Source organism: Periplaneta americana, chromosome 10, assembly GCF_040183065.1.
Source record: "Periplaneta americana isolate PAMFEO1 chromosome 10, P.americana_PAMFEO1_priV1, whole genome shotgun sequence".
NCBI lineage: Eukaryota > Metazoa > Arthropoda > Insecta > Blattodea > Blattidae > Periplaneta > Periplaneta americana.
The window spans coordinates 1,927,539-1,947,760 of NC_091126.1; the positions used below are offsets into that span (position 1 = coordinate 1,927,539).

Below are 20,222 nucleotides of genomic sequence, written 5' to 3' on the forward strand. Positions count from 1 at the left end.
ACTATGGCTTGTAACTACATCTACTGTCTGCCTCTGACAAGTATGAGGTGTGGGGGGATGGAGCTTGATCACAGGTGAATGAATTACTATTGGCTACCAGTACTAAAGACGTAGTTCAGACAGAGAGGATGTAGCAATTGTTTCACTGACATGCAGTCATCAGTACAATATATAATATAAAAACATGCCGAACTGATATTAGTTTTAGACAGGCACATGTTTTCTATATGGCTGTATAGAACTGTGACTATCATATCATATATCATATAATATCTACATTCCTTCCAGAGATAAACTCCTCAGAGTACGACCACAGTCTAGTACATACAGTCACGAAGCTTGAGGTGATTTTCTGTATTTCTCGCAATACGCTACTTCAAGCAGTTAGCAACTGAGTGTACTAGGAATAATAGACTGTGTGACAGTAGCGATCCTAGTGGCTAGCAACTAAAGTTCGACTGTCATTGGATGCATATTCCCTATGTATTGAGCTTCGTGACTGTGGTATGATAGTACATTAATACATGTGTTTTGTCAGTTGTCACTGATATCAAAACATTTTGGGCCGTATTCATAGACATTATTAGCGCGGGCTTCTGGTGGATGATCAGCATACTAACGTTTTTCGTATTCATAAACCAGTGTTAGTGATATGATATGATATGAATCCTGTACAAGTAACCAATCGATAGCCGGGGCTAGTTTAGCACGCTCGTAGCGTGGGCTAGCGAAATGTCTATGAATAGCACCCTTTAGTGCTAAAGTTAGATTTTCTTTCACCTTTTTGAGCACCCATCCTGTCTCTGTTTTACCATGTAGGCTTCAAACTGACAAATACGAGTACTTTCAGCAGTTTTCTTTCCCTCATGTGATTGCACTGGTTTCCCTCATGGACTCTCTAACAGATTTAGGAGAGCAGGGATACATTTCTTAATCTGTGATGAAGAAGAAGTTCATTGTCATGATCCATACAAGTTAGTGTCAAAAACTGGACTTTGCAATAAACACATTTTTTAATTGTCAAAATCGAAAAAGATGGTCTCAGTCTTAGTCTGCATTTAAGATTGGTTCTTAGCTCATTCAAGAGATCGATGTTTCTGTCAAATTTGCTTGTAAACACAGCTTACAGTGTCAAGTTTCGTCGTCAATCTGTAAATTTCAGGCAAATAGTTGCATACTTTTGTAAGTGGAAGCAACAAAGAAAGAGAACAGGCGATTGAATATATAAAAAAAACATCTCGACAGTAGATGACACACTAACAGCATGAAGAGAATAAGCTGTACAAGGTACTTTAATACTATTGACTGACCACATTTGTATTTGCCAACCTCGTTTACACCATTATCATACGACTGTCCTTTATACATTTTTATATCTGCTTGTACTTTCAATAGAACTAGTACCATCAGAGCAAGACTGGTCTTCTCACTTGCGGGACAGAAATCAATGAAACGTGGAAGAATTTCAAGGTCGACTTAGCTAACTTTCACACATGTATTTAGTTCGGACATATGTTCTAAATTACGTACTAAAATCTACTGTACGAATTTAGCAAAATATATTGCTTCTCGTATGTCTTTAAGTATCTGTTCTTTTATATTCCCACCAATAAAGTCTGAAAACACGCTGGATTTCATAAGAAAAATAATTCACTTTCGTTATTCTTATGATGACTTGAATGTTCACGTAGTAGGGGAGGGGGGGGGGAGTTTGATGGCAGAAAATAAGTTCAGTAGTGTTGGAAAATTAACCACTTCATGAATTTCCGAAATGAATATTTTCATATGAACCTCATAATGGACTACACATCTTAGCCAAATAAGTTATTACGTCAGCAATAGAATAAAGGACTGCCTTTCAGTGCTATTACCTGAAGTTCTTTATCATTGCCACCCTTTTCTGAAGAGAACTTATAATATTTTCACAAACAAAAAAAAAAGCACATACATACAAAACAAAATAGAAGAAAGACATTTTGTGACTAAAGGAATTTTCATATTCTGGAATTCTCCCACTCAGCTTTATTTAATGTAGCTACCTTCTTCAGTTGTCAAAGGGAGAATACTTTTTTCTCTGAAATTATATATGAAAATATTCTGCACTGTAAGCAGAAAAATGCATTTTTTTACTTGCCTATAAACTAACCATGACAGAATACTTTCTGCACATTTGGCTCCTGTTTGAAAAACCAATAATTTGTTAGCTGCCTTCCATCTCGTAAACTACAATATTAGGGATGTCAGACTCATATTCTGTTCATGGTCTCGTATGTAAGGGAGAGGGATTTTTTGTCAGAAAATTTTATTTGTCATGAACCTGGATCCTGGAAATCGAAATCAAATTCACCATGTGAAAATTGATAATCGTTATTTAATCCTCCCTGAAATGTTTCATCATGTATATTGCAGCCTTAATTTTGTTATTTTTATGTGTTCATGGTAATTTGATTTTCTTGGCTCTCATTGTCGCTTCTGGTTGTATTTTGTTATGTAAAGGGAAACAATAATTTTAAAATATATTGAATGGTACACCAGAATGGAACAAGATTCTTACATTCGGCAGTGCTAGTGAGAACAGCAACATATTTCTTATAACAGAGCGCCAAGGGTCCCCATGGTAAGTGAATGAGATCACTGGTCAGGAAGAGTGAGATTCAAGGAAAACGAGTGAGAACAAATTTCTTTCATATATCCATTTATTTCACAATTAATCATTAGCAAACCACAATTTTTTATAGTGCAAATTATTTTTATGTAATATTCATCAGCTTTTTGGAAAACAAGAGAACACAAAATAAGTTAATGTATTCCAAATGTTGCACTTAATTATAAATGATACAAATCTCAGTCTTTATTGAAATGTGTTTTATCATACTGATGCGTTGCTTTCTTAGCATTAGCCACCACTTCTTTTGGTTCGAATGTGGCATGGCTCATGGTCAAGACAGATGTAATGTATCATCCACGTTCAATGAAGGTCTGAAAGCTGTTTTATTTTTTCTTATCATAGGAAAAACACGTTCTTCGCCAGCATTAGAATGTGGAATTATCAAAACCAATTTTGCAACCACAGATAGCCTCTTGTACCTTACTTCTGCCCAAATTAAACCCATTTGGCAATGTACTGACTTACTTGCTCCTCATCTTGGACTTTAGCACTTTCCCATACATCTTCAGGGATACTGTCTTGTATTAAAACTTTGCAACCCACAAATGCGTGAGATTTCACAGCTATATGTGAGACTTGGCAAGTCTGTTATAACATACTGATAAGGCATACCCAGAAACCATAGCTGTAGAAAACTGCTGTGTGTACTCAACTGTCGAGAGACTTCATTGTTGAAAATACTTCCTTTAATGTGCGAGACCAACAGTAAGTATAAAAATGTGTTTTACATCAATTTGCTCTTTCCTACTTTCTTTTGAGAAGTAAGCCACGACGACATCAACACTGATTATTTTGACCTTTCTTTTTCCCTCTTCTATGCTCTTTTGTCACAATTTGTTAGTAATATTGATGTAGCTTGTTTGACTATTTCAGTTTGAATGGTGCGCAGTATGCTGCTGCTGATAAAGTAGAGCCCACTTACAGCTAGATTGCTAGTCCTTCCATGATACTAGCAAATTTTCGATGAATCTAGACATGATTTGCAATCTCAGGTCTCGACCCTTGCCTGAAGTTAGGTAGGGGAAAATGGCAATATAAATATCTTTTGTGGTTGGTGGCGAAGTTGTAATGTTAAAGAAATTGTATTACCTACTTAATTGTTTTTTAATTTTATTTATACACAGTGAAACCTGTTCAAATCGGAACCTGAATAATCCGGAATCCTGTCTATTTCGGAGCAGTTTATTGGTCCCAGGGAAATTCGTATGTATTATGTGTAATTTTTCGTAAATAAAATGGAAACTGTCCAATGCGGAAACAGAAACTGCTACTGTTCAAAACGGAAATAATATTTTGGACACACTGGTTTAATGTAAACTATATTTTGAAATGGTGTGTAATTTCAAGGAATGTACGAAATATCTAGGACACTAAGATAAAAACAAGTTAATTTTAGAGGATACGAGGGTGTGCTGGCCTGGCATTCATAAAGTTTATTGTCCTATTGACTAGGCAGACGAGTCCCTTCAAAGATTTTTAATGCTTCACGCCTGTATACTGTCGTAGCTGGGCAGAGTGTAAGTGTAGTGATTTCGCTGTAAAAAAAAAAGAGTTGCGTAAAATGTGACATTATAAATAATGTTGAAGTTCACTTGTGGAAAACTAAGGTGTGACACCTAAAAAATAAAGAGTCAGTGGTTTGCGGTCAATAACTGTGACATAAAAAGGAAACAGAAAACAACTGGTTATATGGAAATAAATGATCTGCTGTGGGAGTGAGTTCTTCATGCCCTTTCAAAGAACATGCCAATTATTGCTGTACCTATTCCGCAAACCATACTCTTGAAGTGAAAAAGAAAATAGATAAGCCAGAATTCAAGATTTCTAACGGATGGCTCCTGATCCAATTAAATAATATGCAGTGATATACACTACTGGTACAGTACTACAGTATAGTGTTAGATATTAAATTTAATGTGATAAATAAACTTTATAGTGTTTAATGAGTGAGTTACGATAACATTCATACAGAACCTGAGATTTTCATCAATGGAATGAGCGACAGAAAGCTGATTTAATGTGGCTAGCGTTAAACGGAATGTTATTTACTTCTTTTAGTTTGCGGCATGTCATTTTCTTTTCCATTTATACAAATGATAAAATATTCTATTTTAACTGCATGCCTGAATAATACGGAACCTGCCCACAATGGAAAAAATTAACACCATGTCACAATCGTCTTCATCAGGTTTTACTCTGTGTATGTGCGTGTGCTCGTGTGTGTGTAGTCGCCTCAGTACTATACTGCACTGACTAAAAAAAAAAAGTGATTTTTTGAGCTAATGATACTGCGTAATGTATGTTCTATAAAATGTTAAGGCCTCTTGTCTATGATCTCGTTGAACTCGCAAAGTGTTTAGAGGAAGGCTCTTCGCCTCTTTCTCGCAACCAGTGTTGCCAATACAGCACTTTGTGGCTAAATCTAGCCATTTCGAATACTGATCTAGCAACAAATATTTCAAAATGCCACCTGAGGCATTTTAGTTACTTTCTGTGCTTCATTTAGCCGTTTCTGGCCATTTTGAATTTTTTAGATACATTCTAATTTTTATTCCTTATACGTGCATACGTGGATCTGCGTCTCGACTTCGGACTTCTCAATGGTCTCTAAAGTTACACGTCCACACCTGTGGAGTAACGGTCAGCGCGTCTGGCTGCGAAACCAGGTGGCCCGGGTTCGAATCCCGGTCGGGGCAAGTTACCTGGTTGAGGTTTTTTCCGGGGTTTTCCCTCAACCCAATACGAGCAAATGCTGGGTAACTTTCGGTGCTGGACCCCGGACTCTATTCACTGGCATTATCACCTTCATATCATTCAGACGCTAAATAACCTAGATGTTGATACAGCGTCGTAAAATAACCCAATAAAATAAAAAATAAAAATATAGTTACACAAAATTGCACAATACAATGCAATCACGCATTCCATAATCGGTATTCGGTACTTCCCCCGATTAAATGGATTTTCTCCTCTCCCTTTCCACTGAGCACGTGATGATGTCACGAACTCTTGATGTATTTCGCGTCATTCAAGGCTGCATTTGTGTTGTGAGTTTTGTCTGCAGATTGCATTACATTCAATCTTAAAATAATAGTTGCTATTTGGTAGTTTAGCTCAGGTATCGTGCTGTGATGTGATTGAAATTAGTTAAATGTTTTCTTAATTAAATATCACGTGAGTAATAAATATATCGTTAATCATGCCGAAACCTAAATATATTCAAAAGTATCGACAAGAATGGGAGAATTTGGGGGAATTAAAAAGACTGGATACAGCTTGTTCCTACAGGCCATGCAAAAGCTTTTTGTAAATTCTGTAAATCATACTTTCTGCGTTACTTTGCCGAATTCGAATGCTGAAGTAGAGAGAATTTCCAGTCAAGTCAATATTGTTAAAAACAAACTGAGGTACCTAGATGATGAAAATAAAAACATTGTCAGCTATTTTAAACGTCGACTTTGGATTACGTCGTATGCAAAAGTGTTGTCATTCATATGAAGTTCCTTCTGAAGTTCTTCGCCGGCTTATGGGAACAACTGCAATCTATACGTCATGAGAGAAAGATCCTAGTACTTCTGTAAGGGTGTCAGAAACGACTGAAACGAGAGACGAGGAAGATGGCAGGGTTGACGATGATGTGTATTTCTATTAGGTGAATTGTAATTAACAATTGCCTATTTCTCTAATGTCTTCTGTCTGAGCTTATTATTACGATATAATACTGTACACTTTTTTAAATACCGTATGTTTGTATCTGACATACTTAGGCCTATCGTTTTTTTTTTAGCGATTTCAACTTTAGCCACTTCTGGCCATTTTCGGGATCAGTTCTAGCCACTTTTTTCCACTAGGTGTTGGCAACACTGTCACAACACATTTCTCGCTGGCGAGAACTCATCAAGTGTGTTAAGGTGCGTACACACTTAGCGAACGAACAACGAACGAATGATGAAGCAAAACTTCGTTGTTCGTTCGCTGTTTGAAGCGACGTACAAATCATCAGCAAATTGTCAGAAAACATTCACATTCGCTGATTATCCGCTATAAAGGCAGACGAAAATATAATTATAGCAAGTGCAGGCCTGTTTCATAAACACAGTAATAATATTAAGTAATAGTATTGCAGTCATGAAAACAATTTTATTAACCGACTAAATTCTGTTTCATAAACGTTTTGCACGAGTCATAAAATACGTACAGTAGCCAGATGATTTGAGGTTAAGGCTGACAAACATAACCAAGTTGGTCTGCACTCTACAGCTATTTATATTATTCTCTCTGTTAACAGTTGTTGAATGAAATAAGTTTTGAAGTACTATCTTTAATAGCAACAACAGAGTAAATCGTAATATGTGTGAAGGTTTGGGAGACAATTTATTTCAGATAAGATTGTAAATCACTGCAACTCGAAGTTATTGTTTCTGTTATTTGATTCAGTTGATTTACGAGTAAAAGAAACAATATGATAAATCTAAAATATTGTGAACAGATATTTATCATTCCTAATTGTTCACGTCTCTGCTGTTGTAAAGTTTGCAATTCCAAAAACAGTGTATCAGTGACAGAAGCGCGTGTGTGCGCGCGCGTGTAAAAATTGGACCTCGTTATCTAAAGAAGTACCATATGAAAAAGTTAAGCAGTGAAAACTTTTGATGACAATATTGTACCAGCCTTAAGGACAGTGTTAACGACAGGATTAGTGGACCCTGCAAAGCGTCTTATGTAAGATATTTCAAGTTCCGTTATAATTCGGAATACTGCGCAAGTACTTATATAAAAAGGCTTAAAATTATTGGTGCAAGCGTAAATAAATACACATAAAAATTACTCTTTTACCAAAAATAAATAAGTAATGCAATAACGACATAAGTACTTACGCGGTGAAGTCGTTCCTAGAAAATATAGTGTTTGAGTTTGAAGGTGTGGATGTTGTAGAAGATTAATGTTATGACGAAATTAATAAAAATACTGAAATTGTCTTAATGGGTTTTTATTGCTGGTTATGTTGTAAGTAGTATTTTCAAGAAGTTACCTGACTATACAAAATGCAAATACATATGTTCTAATTAGAGATTGTGATGTGGAATTGTGGATACGGTACCTATAAATCTCGTAAGTTAATTTTAGTTTATGCCCTCAATAGGGGTGGTTTAAAGTAGTCCACATATTTTGTAATAGATCTACTTGTTGATATATGTCTGCAAAAGATTTTGGCTCACCAAGATCTTCACAATGTTAATTAGTGAAGAGTATATAGATTCAGGTTGTCACAAGTATACACTGAAAAAATATTTCAATAGGTACAGAAAATATTAATATTACTGTATTTTGTTATGTAGATGTCCCATAGGCATATATTTCTGAACAATTATTATAATTTAAAAAATGACGAGAAAGGAGGGAAAAACGTTAAGTTCAATCATTCAAATAACATAAAATAATGTAAAATATACAGTAATTACTTTCTAACAGTTCTATATTGTAATTGAATTTAATTTAGGTCTCATCCTTTCCAATTGTTCCTCTTTTACAATTAGATAAGATAGTTTTCAATTTCAGCCTGGTCCACCTACATTGGCGCCTATGACAGTTTGTAAGTATTTGTAAGTATGGAGAGGGACTTTGTTAGTCATTCATTTTGTCTCTTATGCTTTTTAAAATGGGGAAAAGACGTGAAAATAACTTAAAGGAACAGAGTTTTTTGCGAAAAGTTCTCGAGTTGAAAGGTCAACTATTTCATTATATTCGTAACTTTCTTGCATATGGTTGTAGGATATTCGTTGTCTAAAATTTCTTGGACGTCGGACAAACACTCCCTCTTCATCACTATTTGAGTCAGAATTATCCATTTCAAATGGTTTCATGGTTTTATCTTCAAAATCTAACCATACATTGGCATTTACTTTTTACAAATTATTAAACTATTACTTAAAATACAGTCATGGAACTAACGTTAATATTATTAATAAATTTAATTATCTTTGCTGCTTTATGAAACACTTTAGTAATATTATTATTTATTTTAGTAATAATATGAGCGTTTACAGTAATAAATAATATTATTAAATATTACTTTTATGAAACAGAACAGTAATAATATTACTTAATGTTATTACCTTTTTAGTAATATTACTTTTATGAAATAGGCCCCAGGGGAAAGTTTCAGTACACGGATACCTCACTGACAATAATTATCTTAAAATATTAAAAAGAGAGATTTGTCTGTGTTTGTCGTATGCGCATCATGCTTACGAAAAGACACTTTTCAATGCCAATAATTTATTTTGTGTGCACAAGGTTGGAACTTTGTTTTTTCTGGGCGTGAATTTGTCCAAAAGGAACGACATATGTTTATACGCGAACCAAGTTGACTCGTACACTTCATCACTCCCCATTCCAGAACTTTTTATGGAATTCTGTCTTTCACTCCAGAATGATGTCAGTAGGGATTCAATTTTCTTTTTGACTTCTGCTCCCTACAATAAACAAAAAACATATATCCACTGAAAATAAATAAAAAAAATAATTTTCAAATTTTGCACGTGTTTGACTCGCCTATCTTGCAGCTAAACATCTTTCCAATAGATTCCCAAACATCATGTTTTCTTATTTTATTGTGGTAAGTAGGATACTTGGGATTCCATGAAGTTTCCTGCTCCCTATATGCATTAATAAAATTTATAACAGCGTCTTCCGTCCACTCCAGTTTCGACATCCTCTTAGTGAAATTGAACTAAGCGCTGCGTTCTGCTACGAACTACAAGCTAGTGGCAAATCCCGTCCACAACGAATACCAACTTCCTTTGATGTACCGACAAGCGACGGATCACTTCCGAAGGCAAACCAAACGATCGGTTTGCCTTTGCTGCGACGTACACACGTACCGATTTCAATCAACGAATGCAATCGTTTGTCGTTCGTTCGTTGTTCGTTCGCTAAGTGTGTACGCACCTTTACGGGCCGCTGAGAACACACTGCACTATGGTGCACTTGTAGCTGCTAGCGGGTATGTTCTCTACCTCTTCCTGCTGCACGACGGGGCACACTGGACGGCTCCGCTTATCCTTTACCCATTTCAGCGAGTGCTGACAACCACTGCAGTAGTGAACAAAATTTTGGTATAGTAGTGAATGTTGTTACCGACAAAGCAAGAGAGGTGGGTGGTAAGATAGTAAATGCTGGTACCGACTTCCTACGACTCTACGGTCGTCCTAGCCGCAGTATCTTTAGTCCTGGCATGGATAAGTATATATTCATCCATGGTCCTGGCTTTCAACGTTGGCATCACAGAACAAACACAATTCACATCTTTTAAGCCTTTTGTCTTTAAGTGAGGAGGATATGACGATGACGTTCATAAAGGAGACTAAGAAGAAGCAACTGCAACATTTTGCTGCGTAATATCTGTGTGTGATCTGTGCTTTTCTTTTTTCTACAAGAGTTATTATTTCAATATGTAAATTAAGGTTTATTACCCATATTTTCCCTCTTAATTTGGACTCCATGACCGCTTCAATTATAATTCACATACGAACAATAAATATGATATGGGCGTACCGGTATCTTTATAGTTCCGATTTTGCTATTTAAATGTGAGACTTATAGGTTCAATGAATTATAATTTTGCAATTTGTCATGTTAAAAAGTAGATGTTTGAAACAACGCGAGAACCGATGATACAAAAGTGCTCAATTTTCCTGTTCAGTTTATAAAGTGGAGTGAAATATAAAATATGGATATGTAATATGTGTGTATATAGTTTCCAGTTTCGAAGTGTGGTAGAGGATAAATTGCGAATCTAAATTGATACATTTTTTTAATATTGTGGAGATGGAGTTGAGGTTGATGTTTAGCTTTTGCAAATAATTTAGCCTAATATTTTATTTGTATCCTGTAATATGCTAAGTTAGGCGTGTGTTTATGTACTAAGTTATATGAAATAATAATAATAATAATAATAATAATAATAATAATAATAATAATAATAATAATAATAATAATAATAATAATAATCTGTATTTGCATGGGATGGAATTCATACAATTTTAGATTATTTCGTCACAGTAGTTTGCTACATTTATAATGTAATGTCATTCCAGAGTCAACTATAATTTGACAACTTTTTGTGCGCAACAATGATGGCAGAAGGAAGTGTGGAAATTCTTGAAGGGTTTCTTTGTCCTATCTGTAAAGCTGACCTTGGCACAGCACTACAACTGCACAGTCATTTTCAGGAGGAACATACAGAAGATCAGGATGTTTTGAAGTCACTGAAAGGTATATTTACTTTCCCACGTATTGAAGCATGTAATTTTTTACTCTTCGTGTAACTTCAGAATTTGGCAGTTACTGAAGATGAAAAGTGGGGTCTATATGACTATAGGATATCGGTAGTGTGTTAATGAGAGTTTATGTTGGGTTGATTGGAGAATGGGTGATGTCATAAGATTGACGTCATCTGTTAGTGTGATTACTAGGCGTCGCATTTTTGTCACGCTGAATTTATCGAGGAATAGTCTTGTACGGAGGGAGTTCAAATGGCTGGTGCGCCCTGCATAAGTGGCGGTACAGTAGGCCTATGGTGAATGTAAAATATAATGGAACATATCATGACAACACTGCAAGGGTGCGCTTCCGTACAGGGGCAGAGGCATTTCCTCTAAGGTTAGAGCCCAGTTTAGGTGTATTTGTATTAATCGAAAATTAGAGGCTAGAAAATATTGAGAAAAGGACGCATGTTTATATGATATTTTTTTCGATTAACACAGACACAGGCACAGGCATAGGCACACAGACACAGACACCTAAACTGGGCTCTAGTTCACACCTGTGGAGTAACGGCTAGCGCATCTGGTTGCGAAACCAGGTGGCCCGGTTTCGATTCCTGGTTGGAACAAGTTACCTGGTTGTGGTATTTTCCGGGGTTTTCTCTCAATCCAATATAAGCAAATGCTGGGTAACTTTCGGTGCTGGACGCCGGACTCATTTCACCGGCTTTATCACCTTCATCTCATTCAGACGCTAAATAATCTAAGATGTTGATAAAGCGTCGTAAAATAATCTGCCAAAAAAAAAAAACTGGGCTCTAACCTTAGAGAAATGCCACTGCCCCTGTACGGAAGTGTGCCACACTGCAAATTAATTTTAATGGTTTGCACAATCTGGTTGAACGAGGATTGAGAGACTTCTCTTCCTGCACCTTCAGCTGTCTTGCATGTCGTACCAACATAACTTACGAGACTTTACGAACCTTTCGCGCTAGTTTGCAATGTTCCAGTGGGATATTTGAGCGAGTATTTTAAAATATATATTGATAGCTATCGAAATGGCTGTCGTAGGTGGTTGTCTTAATCTTCCTAAGCTGAGCATTGTTAATACTGAAAATGAAGCACAACTGTGTTGCCGAGAGAAAGGTGTGCTTCCCGGAAATATGGTGTATCCACTTTGTGGAGATTTGCTGTATTTTAGTGATAGATTATGTTAGGATTTTAGTGACAGGATAGGTTAGTTTAGGATTTTAGTGACAAGTTAGATTAAGTTAGTTTAGTTTAGGATTTCAGTTACATGTTCGGTTGTGTTTAGAACTTTAGTGACAGGTTAGGTTAGGTTACTTTTTCATCTTACTCACAGATTAGGTAAGTTTATGGTTTTAGTGGCAGGTAATGTTAGGTTAGTGTAGGATTTTAGTGACAGGTTAGATTAGTTCTTGATTTTCGTGACAGGTTAGTTTAGGATTTTAGTGACAGATTAGGTTAGTTTTGTTTAGAATTTTTGTGTCAGGTTGAGTTAGTTTAGGGTTTTAGTGACAGGTTAGGTAATGTTAGTTTAGGAGTTTAGTGTCACATCAGTTCAGAATTTTTGAGACGGGTTAGGTTAGGTTAGAATTTTGTCATGTTTGATTAGTTTAGGATTTTAGTGACAGATTTTTTTAAGTTGGGATTTTAGTGACAGGTTTGGTTAGGTTCAGTTAGCTTATGATTTTAGTGACAGATTTTAATGATAGATTATGTTAATTTAGCCTTTATTGTGCTTTGCATATGCGAAGCTGAGACAGGGTAGGTTAGTATATTTTAGGCTTTTGTTATGCATCGTGTAGGAAAATCTGTGGCAGGTTAGTTTGAGTTGGTTTAGGATTTCAGTGACAATTTTGGTTAGCTCTATTTTAGGCTTTTGTTGTGCTTTGCATATACGGAACTGTGACATGTTAGTTTAGGATTTTGTTATGCCTTGTATAGGAGAGTCTGTGACAGGTTAGGTTAGTTTCTGATTTTAATGATAGGTTAGGTTGGTTTAGTTTAAGTTTTTATTATCCTTTGCTTTTACGAAACTGTGGCTGTTTAGGTTAGGATACTTTGCTGTCATTAGAGTGTGGGAATTTTTTAAACCTCATACATGAAATACAAGTTCTTTGTGAATTAATTTTTCCACAATAACACTTTGCTAGTGAACTTTTACTGTTGGTAAAGCATGTATTAAACTAACAGGTAATAATGATAAATAAAAGGGTACACGGGAAAAACGAACAATGTCACAATTCCTTTAAGGGTGATGTCATTATCTGATTCACTGTATTACTACAAACTTTAGTGTTACTTTTAACTAAAGTGGTAAAGGAGAATTAAAACCCCCGATAGACTCATCATTTCCCTAATTTCAAGTAGAAACACCAATAAATTTTGCAGTAATATACTGAAATACATCATTATCTCAACCTTAATGGAAATGTGACATTGTTCGTTTTTCCCTTGTATCCTTTTAACATGAAATATGAGAATTATGAAACAAAATTTGTGCCCAATATATTAAAATATAAATTAATACCGATATAATAATTCTTGTTAAATATGTGAGATGTTTAACTCCCAATTTTATTTACAGATCTTTTGGGTAAGGCAAAGAAGAAGATTCTGAAATTAGATGAAGAGATATTTTCAAATGATTATGATGGACAAGGAACATCATCTCCAAGTGCTCACAATCCTGGGGACTTTGAACAGCAAGAGTTAGGTGAGGCAATGTCACCACAGTGGTATAGTGGCTAGAGTGCGGACTTGTAATCCTGTGGACATGGGTTCGATTCATGGTGCACCACTGATTTATAATTTGTGTTGGACAAGCTTGTGGGGTAGGTAGCACGGAGGTTTTCAGAGGAGCTTCGGTAAAACTCCATCTCATCAGATCACAGGTGTAGCATACACCAATCTCCTTTGGCGCACCCAGGACAATAACTCGGTAAATTGGTCTACACCATCGTTTCCCAACCTGTGGTTCGCGAACCCCTGAGGGTGTTCGCAAAATATTTCAAGGGGTTCGCCAAAACTTTTCCATAATGGCAGGTTTCGAGGTTAGGCCTATTATTGTTTCCTTCATTTCTGCGGCATTGTCATAATCATAATAATAATAATAATAATAATAATAGTAATAATAATACAATTATTATTATTTTAAAATTAAATTAACCCTGTAATGCCCCTTATTACATATGTGTAACATCGGGCATTTATCACATTATTTCCACAATAATTTAATATTTACCACGAATGCCTGATTTACAGTTATGTAACAATGTTATGAATGCATTTGATTTCGCTACAATGGAAATGTAGTCTGCCAGCTGCTTTGTGTTCTGACAACAGCACCGCGACCCGACTAAGGAACGGTTACATGGCGGTCAGGCCTTTGATTTTAGATGTTAATGTGGTATTTCAACAAATTTATAAATTTTGTATTTTCAACAATAGCCTACTTCTTCTTTCCTTGTGGCAAATGCAGTAAGTTGTCAGTTGTGTATCAGAACCGTTTCTGTTCACATTAAAATGGATAACTGGTTGAAAAGTGGAAGTTTGAATGGGAAACAGGGTTTAACAAAATCGCAAGTTAGTGTTGTGTCAACAGGTCATTCAGTTTCTAGTGATGTGTGTCAATCCCACAAAAGTGAACCGTGTGTAAAGAAAAGAAAGTACAATGATAATTATATTAGGTTTGGATTTTCATATATAGGTGACAAGGACTGTCCACAGTTTGTTGTTTGTGGTGACATTCTTGCTAACAGTAGTCTGAAACCTTCTCTACTTAAATGCCATTTAGAAACTAAACACCCCACCCACGTAAACAAATCTGTTGATTTTTTTTATACGGAAAGCTAACGAGTGGAAAAATGATTTAACTACTTTTGTGTCCGCTGCAAACAGTGACAATGAGAATGCTCTTGAAGCGTCTTATCGCGTTAGCTACAGAATTTCTAAAACTTCAAAACCTCATTCAATAGCTGAAGATTTAGTGCAGCCATGTATAAATGGGCGGCCGGGTAGCTCAGTTGGTAGAGCAGCTGGCTACGGACTGGAAGGTCCGGGGTTCGATCCCAGGTGGTGACAGGATTTTTTCTCGTTGCCAAACTTCCAGAACGGCCCCGAGGTTCACTCAGCCTCCTATAAAATTGAGTACCGGGTCTTTCCCGGGGGTAAAAGGCGGTCAGAGCGTGGTGCCGACCACACCACCTCAGTCTAGTGCCGAGGTCATGGAAAGCATGGGGCTCTACTTCCATGCCCCCCAAGTGCCTTCATGGCATATTACGGGGATACCTTTACCTTTTATGTATAAATGAAGTAGTACAGTGCATGCTTGGAGAATCTTCCACAAAAAAGTCAATATGGTACCATTGTCCGACAATATGATCAGCTGCCGGATTAAAGAGATGGCAAATTATGTCGAAAATGAAATTTTGGCAAGAGTTCGTGCCAGTCCTTCTTTTGCGATTTAACTTGACGAATTGACTGATGTTGCCAATTTAGCCATTTTGTTACTTTTCGTCTGTTATATTAATGGGGAGTCTGTAGAAGAGGAGCTACTACTCTGCAAACCCTTAAAAGAGAGGACTACGGTAAGAGATATATTTAAGTTAACCGACGAATAATTTCGCGAAAATTCAGTAGACTAGACTCTCTGTGTAGGCATTTGTTCAGATGGTGCGAAATCTATGACAGGGTGTTATGCTGAGCTTGTTGCCAAAGTGAAATCGGTAGCGCCGAACACTTCTTGGACACATTGCTGCATTCAGACGGCTCTTGTTTCTAAATGCATGCCCGATGTGTTGGATGATGTAGTGAAAATAATTAATTTTATTAAGGCTCAACAGGGGCGTATTTTGCGGGCTACCGGGGCTACTGGTGGTAGCCCAAGGAAATTACAAAAGAAAAAGTTTATAATATAACATAATGTAATAATTTTGTATTATTAGTTTTACCATAGTAATTAAAATTAAAGTAATTGTTAGATATATTTTGTGTAATAATAGGGTCAGCGGTAGCCCAAACCCTTTAACCAGTATACGCCACTGAGGCTCAACCCTACAAATTCCCGCATCTTTGCAGTGCTTTGTGAGGAAATGGGAAGCATTTATAAGTGTTTATTGTCTCACACTGAAATTACATGGCTGTCTCGAGGTTCAACTGTTTCCAGTCTGTGTGAGCTTAAAGACGAAGTTTACGTTTTGCTCACTCGCCATGCCTTTCACCAAGCAAAGTGCATGGGAAATGAAATCTGGCTTCAGACTTTAGCTTATATGGCAGACATTTTCTAAAAAATTAACAGTTTAAACATCTCTCCAGGGGTCAAATATAAATGTTTATATTGTGCAAGACCGTATCGAATCATTAATTAAAAAACTTAATTTTTGGGAAACGTGTTTCAATAGCAATGAAGCCGAGTGCTTTGATACCCTTCACGACTTCCTGGTGGAAAATCATCTTTCTTTGGACGAAAATGTCAAGAACATGGTTAAAGAACATTTGACAGGACTTGGAAAAACCTTCAGAGAATATTTCCCTGCTATGTCCAATAATAACAATTGGTTTCGTTATCCCTTCGAAGAGTCAACAATTTTAGAATCCACATTAAGCGTAGATGAAAAAGAGCAGCTTCTTGAAATTTCCACTGATTTTGAACTACAGAAAAGTTATAAATCTTTACCATTAATTGCTTTTTGGTTGAGTTTAAAGGAGTTCCCAGTGTTGGCAAATAAAGCCATAATGGCTTTATTACCCTTTCCATCCACATATTTGTGCGAAAAGTCGTTTTCTTCATATGCCTATTTAAAAAATAAATACAGAAACAGACTTTGTGCTGAAAGTGATTTGAGACTTTAACTTCTGTGGTTCCTGACTTCAAAACTCTGGGACGCGCTTCCTTACAGGGGCAGTGCCAAATTGGGATTATGGTACTTTGTACTGATTTAAAAGTTACTTAATATTGATAAGCGTATTTTTTTTACGAGGATCAAGTGCTTTCGACACGGTATATTATAATATTGAACGTGGTTATGTTATGGTACAGAGGTTACGAGACGGTTGTAATGGGACGCCATTTTCGTGTTGCGAGTATAATGTAGCTATCAGATTATTTTTTATCTTAGTGGGTGATATTGCTTTACGTACCTTTTAAGCTTTTGTTGTTTTACTGACTGCTTGTGTATTGACGTTGGTTCTTGTTGTATGTTCTTTACGTAGAGCTGTATACACGGATTGACTGTTATCTGGAATGGTGTTCATAGAGCTGTGTACACGAATTGACTGTTGTCAGGAATGGTGTACACAGATCGAATGTGATGACGTCAGTTGACGTCATGGGGAGTTTGAAGTGTGTAAGAACGCTAAATTATTTAAGTCTGGTTTCCACATAGCCTATCGTTGATTAGTTAGATTTTAGACCAAAGAAATTTGACATAGATTAGTGATGTTACATGTTAGTTTAGGGTTAGACGTCAGTTTAGGTGTGTGTATTTGAAAGATGTTAGTTTAGGGTTTTTTGGAAAGGTTAAACGTCAGTTTAGGTGTATGTATTTGAAAAATGTTAGTTTAGGGTTTTTTTTTGGAAATCATAGACGTCAGTTGAGGGTTTTTTTTGGAAAGGTTAGACGTCAGTTTAGGTGTATGTATTTGAAAAATGTTAGTTTAGGGATTCTTGGAAAGGTTAGACGTCAGTTTAGGGTTTTTTTTGGAGAGGTTAGAAGTCACTTTAGGCGTGTGTATTTGAAAAATGTTACTTTAGTGTTTTTTTGGAAAGGTTAGACGTCAGTTTAGGGTTTTTTTTGGAAAGGTTAGACGTCAGTTTAGGTGTGTGTATTTGAAAAATGTTAGTTTAGGGTTTTTTTTGGAAATCTTAGATGTCAGTTGAGGGTTTTTTTTTGGACGTCAGTTTAGGTGTATGTGTTTGAAAAATGTTAGTTTGGGTTAGGTTAGACGTTAGTTTAGGGTTTTTTGGTAAGGTTAGACGTCAGTTTAAGTGTGTGTATTTGAAAAATGTTAGTTTAGGGGTTTTTTTTGGAAAGGTTAGACGTCATTTTAGGTGTGTGTATTTGTAAAAGGTTAGATGTTAGGGGTTGATTAGATTAGGGTTAATTTATTAGTATGTAAGTTGATTTATATAAGGGTAGATAACGTACCTTGGAGATGTTGTCGTATTTCGTATGGAGGAGAAACTCTCTCTCTCTCTCTCTCTCTCTCTCTCTCTCTCTCTGTGTGTGTGTGTGTGTTTTTTTTTTTCCGAGATATCTCGATAGTAGGTTAGTCGAATACCTTGTTATTAAGCGACTGGTGGAGAGGAATGTCTTTCTTTGTAAGATGTGACGTAGTATATGACGTAAATTTGGAGATTTGTGATTGGGTTGAGGTTTTGTATAAGTTTCAAGCGTATTTTTCGCAATTGTTCTTGTAGCCTAATGGATAAGGCTATGGAGGATAGAAATGAACGTCGGTGGTTCGAGTCTCGTCACTGGCAAGGTAAGTAAAAATGTGTGTTATTGATAAGGTATGTAATGTAGATATAAAATTAGGTAGTAGAAATAAAGTAGTTGTGTGTGGAGAAAGGGGAAAAAAGGATGGAAGAATGAGAGTGTAGAAGAGTGTGCGAGGATGGTAGAGAGAGTGGAAAGAGAGGATATGATACTTTTTTTTTTGTTTCTGCCTTGAGCGTTTTTTGAGGTGTTGTGATGGTATATATTTTTTTTTTCGGAAATGGTGCGTTTCTCTTCAAAATCGTTCAGGATATTTCATTTCTATATTATGTAGTTTCTTTCTTTTTTTTTTTTTTTTTTTTTTTGGCGCCATTTTGGCACTGCCCTGTACGGAAGCGCGCCCAAACTCTGTGCCATGGAAAGTAGGCGCAACCTTCTCACTGAATTCCCAGGAAGAGGAGAGTAATTACAATGAAAACTTGTATTTATTATTTTATTATTGCAACTAGGCCTACACGTTGTGTAACTTTTAAGCCATAACTAGAGTAAATGTAGGTTTTAACCATTAAGGGTTAAGTTAATTTAAGGTTATTAAACCTTTTGCTTGGAATTAAATTTTATGCATGTCTACTGTATGTATATTTAAAAGTCAATGGTTCACCCAACTCAGATCGTTGTGGAAGGGTTTCGTGAGTTGAAAAAGGTTGGGAACCGCTAGTCTACACATTTGGCTACATATGGGTGAATGACGAACATTCAAGTACCTACTATTAGTAAAAAAAAAAGGTCAATGTAGATTATTAGGTATGATTTGTGAAAAAAAATTGTAGAAAAGAATTACTAGTGTTATAATTTATAGACATTTATCACGTTATGACTCATGTTTGGGGATGGAAAGAAACTGCAATAAGGAATTTTGTGTCATCAGATAAGAGAGCAGTGCGACATGTTTGACTACTGTCTGTGGATTTTGTTGATGTCTTAATTTATTGTTTGAAATATATTTCAAAATAATATTTGGAAATCAAAGAGAAGTCATGACTAGTGCACAACTTTATCCAATGTATAAGCTGTCGAGACGGGTCACGAACATGAGTGAATTTGTGATCTATGGAATTTTAAAATCCGGTTCATTTCATGTATATTGATTTAACAGTTATAACCAGAGCCTGTAATCTACCATGCTCCACAGCATCAGCACATGTTTATCCTCCTGAGACCTGAGATCATACTTGATACAGGATGTATGTGCAATATAGTGTAACAGTGGTCACATCTATTATGTCATTATCTCTGCTTCAGTTTGTTTTCAGCACTTTTGAAATTGAATCAATAAAATCCCTTTGGATATTATTAGATAATTAAAAAAGAATTTTTGCATATTAAGGTGAATATCCAAATTATCAAAAAAATTCTTGAGAAAATTTTACTTTATAGTTGTCTCAGTTTGAAGGTTCATCACTCGTCAACTTCAGAACACCCAAGGAAAGGTACCTAATTCGTGTTTGGCTAAAAAAAAAAAAAAAAAAACAGATTACTTAAAATATGCTATTGCTTTTAACTACTTTATTATTCCTTTCTACGTTGATTTTGAATTGTTCACTCAGTGTAAACTCAGTTCGGGATTTTTGTGAATTTCTGTATGGTCACTTCTGAAAACTCTGTGACAGTTCGTGTCCTTTCTGTATTATTTAGATCAGAAACTTGATCCAAGTGTTACATTCTGACAGAAAAATAAGATAGTATAATTTTAACATTTCTTTATGTTCTAACAACCACTTGGTTGGTTTGTAATTTTCTTTCTTTAAATGTCACTGTGTCGCA

General features: G+C 35.9%; 1 protein-coding gene and 1 long non-coding RNA gene across 16 annotated transcripts in view; one reads left to right on the forward strand and one right to left on the reverse strand.

Annotated features, from left to right (window-relative positions):
- Nucleotides 1-6,404, reverse strand: part of LOC138707378 (uncharacterized) — a 47,638-nt gene extending 41,234 nt beyond the window's left edge. Inside the window, exon 1 of the long non-coding RNA XR_011334215.1 lies at nt 6,080-6,404. This is a non-coding gene — a long non-coding RNA (uncharacterized lncRNA). The remainder of the gene's footprint in view (nt 1-6,079) is intronic.
- The window catches only part of Rbsn-5 (Rabenosyn-5), a 94,477-nt gene continuing 80,078 nt past the window's right edge, over nt 5,824-20,222 (forward strand). For 5 of the 15 annotated variants that reach the window (XR_011334212.1, XR_011334211.1, XM_069836701.1 and 2 more), the window contains exons 1-3: nt 9,872-10,076; nt 10,768-10,945; nt 13,547-13,675. Coding sequence is in view for 4 of the 15 variants with exons in the window: in XM_069836701.1 (XP_069692802.1) it covers nt 10,804-10,945; nt 13,547-13,675 (271 nt within the window). In the remaining 11 variants the exon portion in view is untranslated. Of the gene's footprint in view, nt 5,843-6,518; nt 6,575-9,621; nt 9,675-9,869; nt 10,077-10,116; nt 10,135-10,242; nt 10,261-10,767; nt 10,946-13,546; nt 13,676-20,222 lie in introns of those variants that run through there. The other 10 variants (XR_011334214.1, XM_069836705.1, XR_011334207.1 and 7 more) reach the window with 9 other exon arrangements.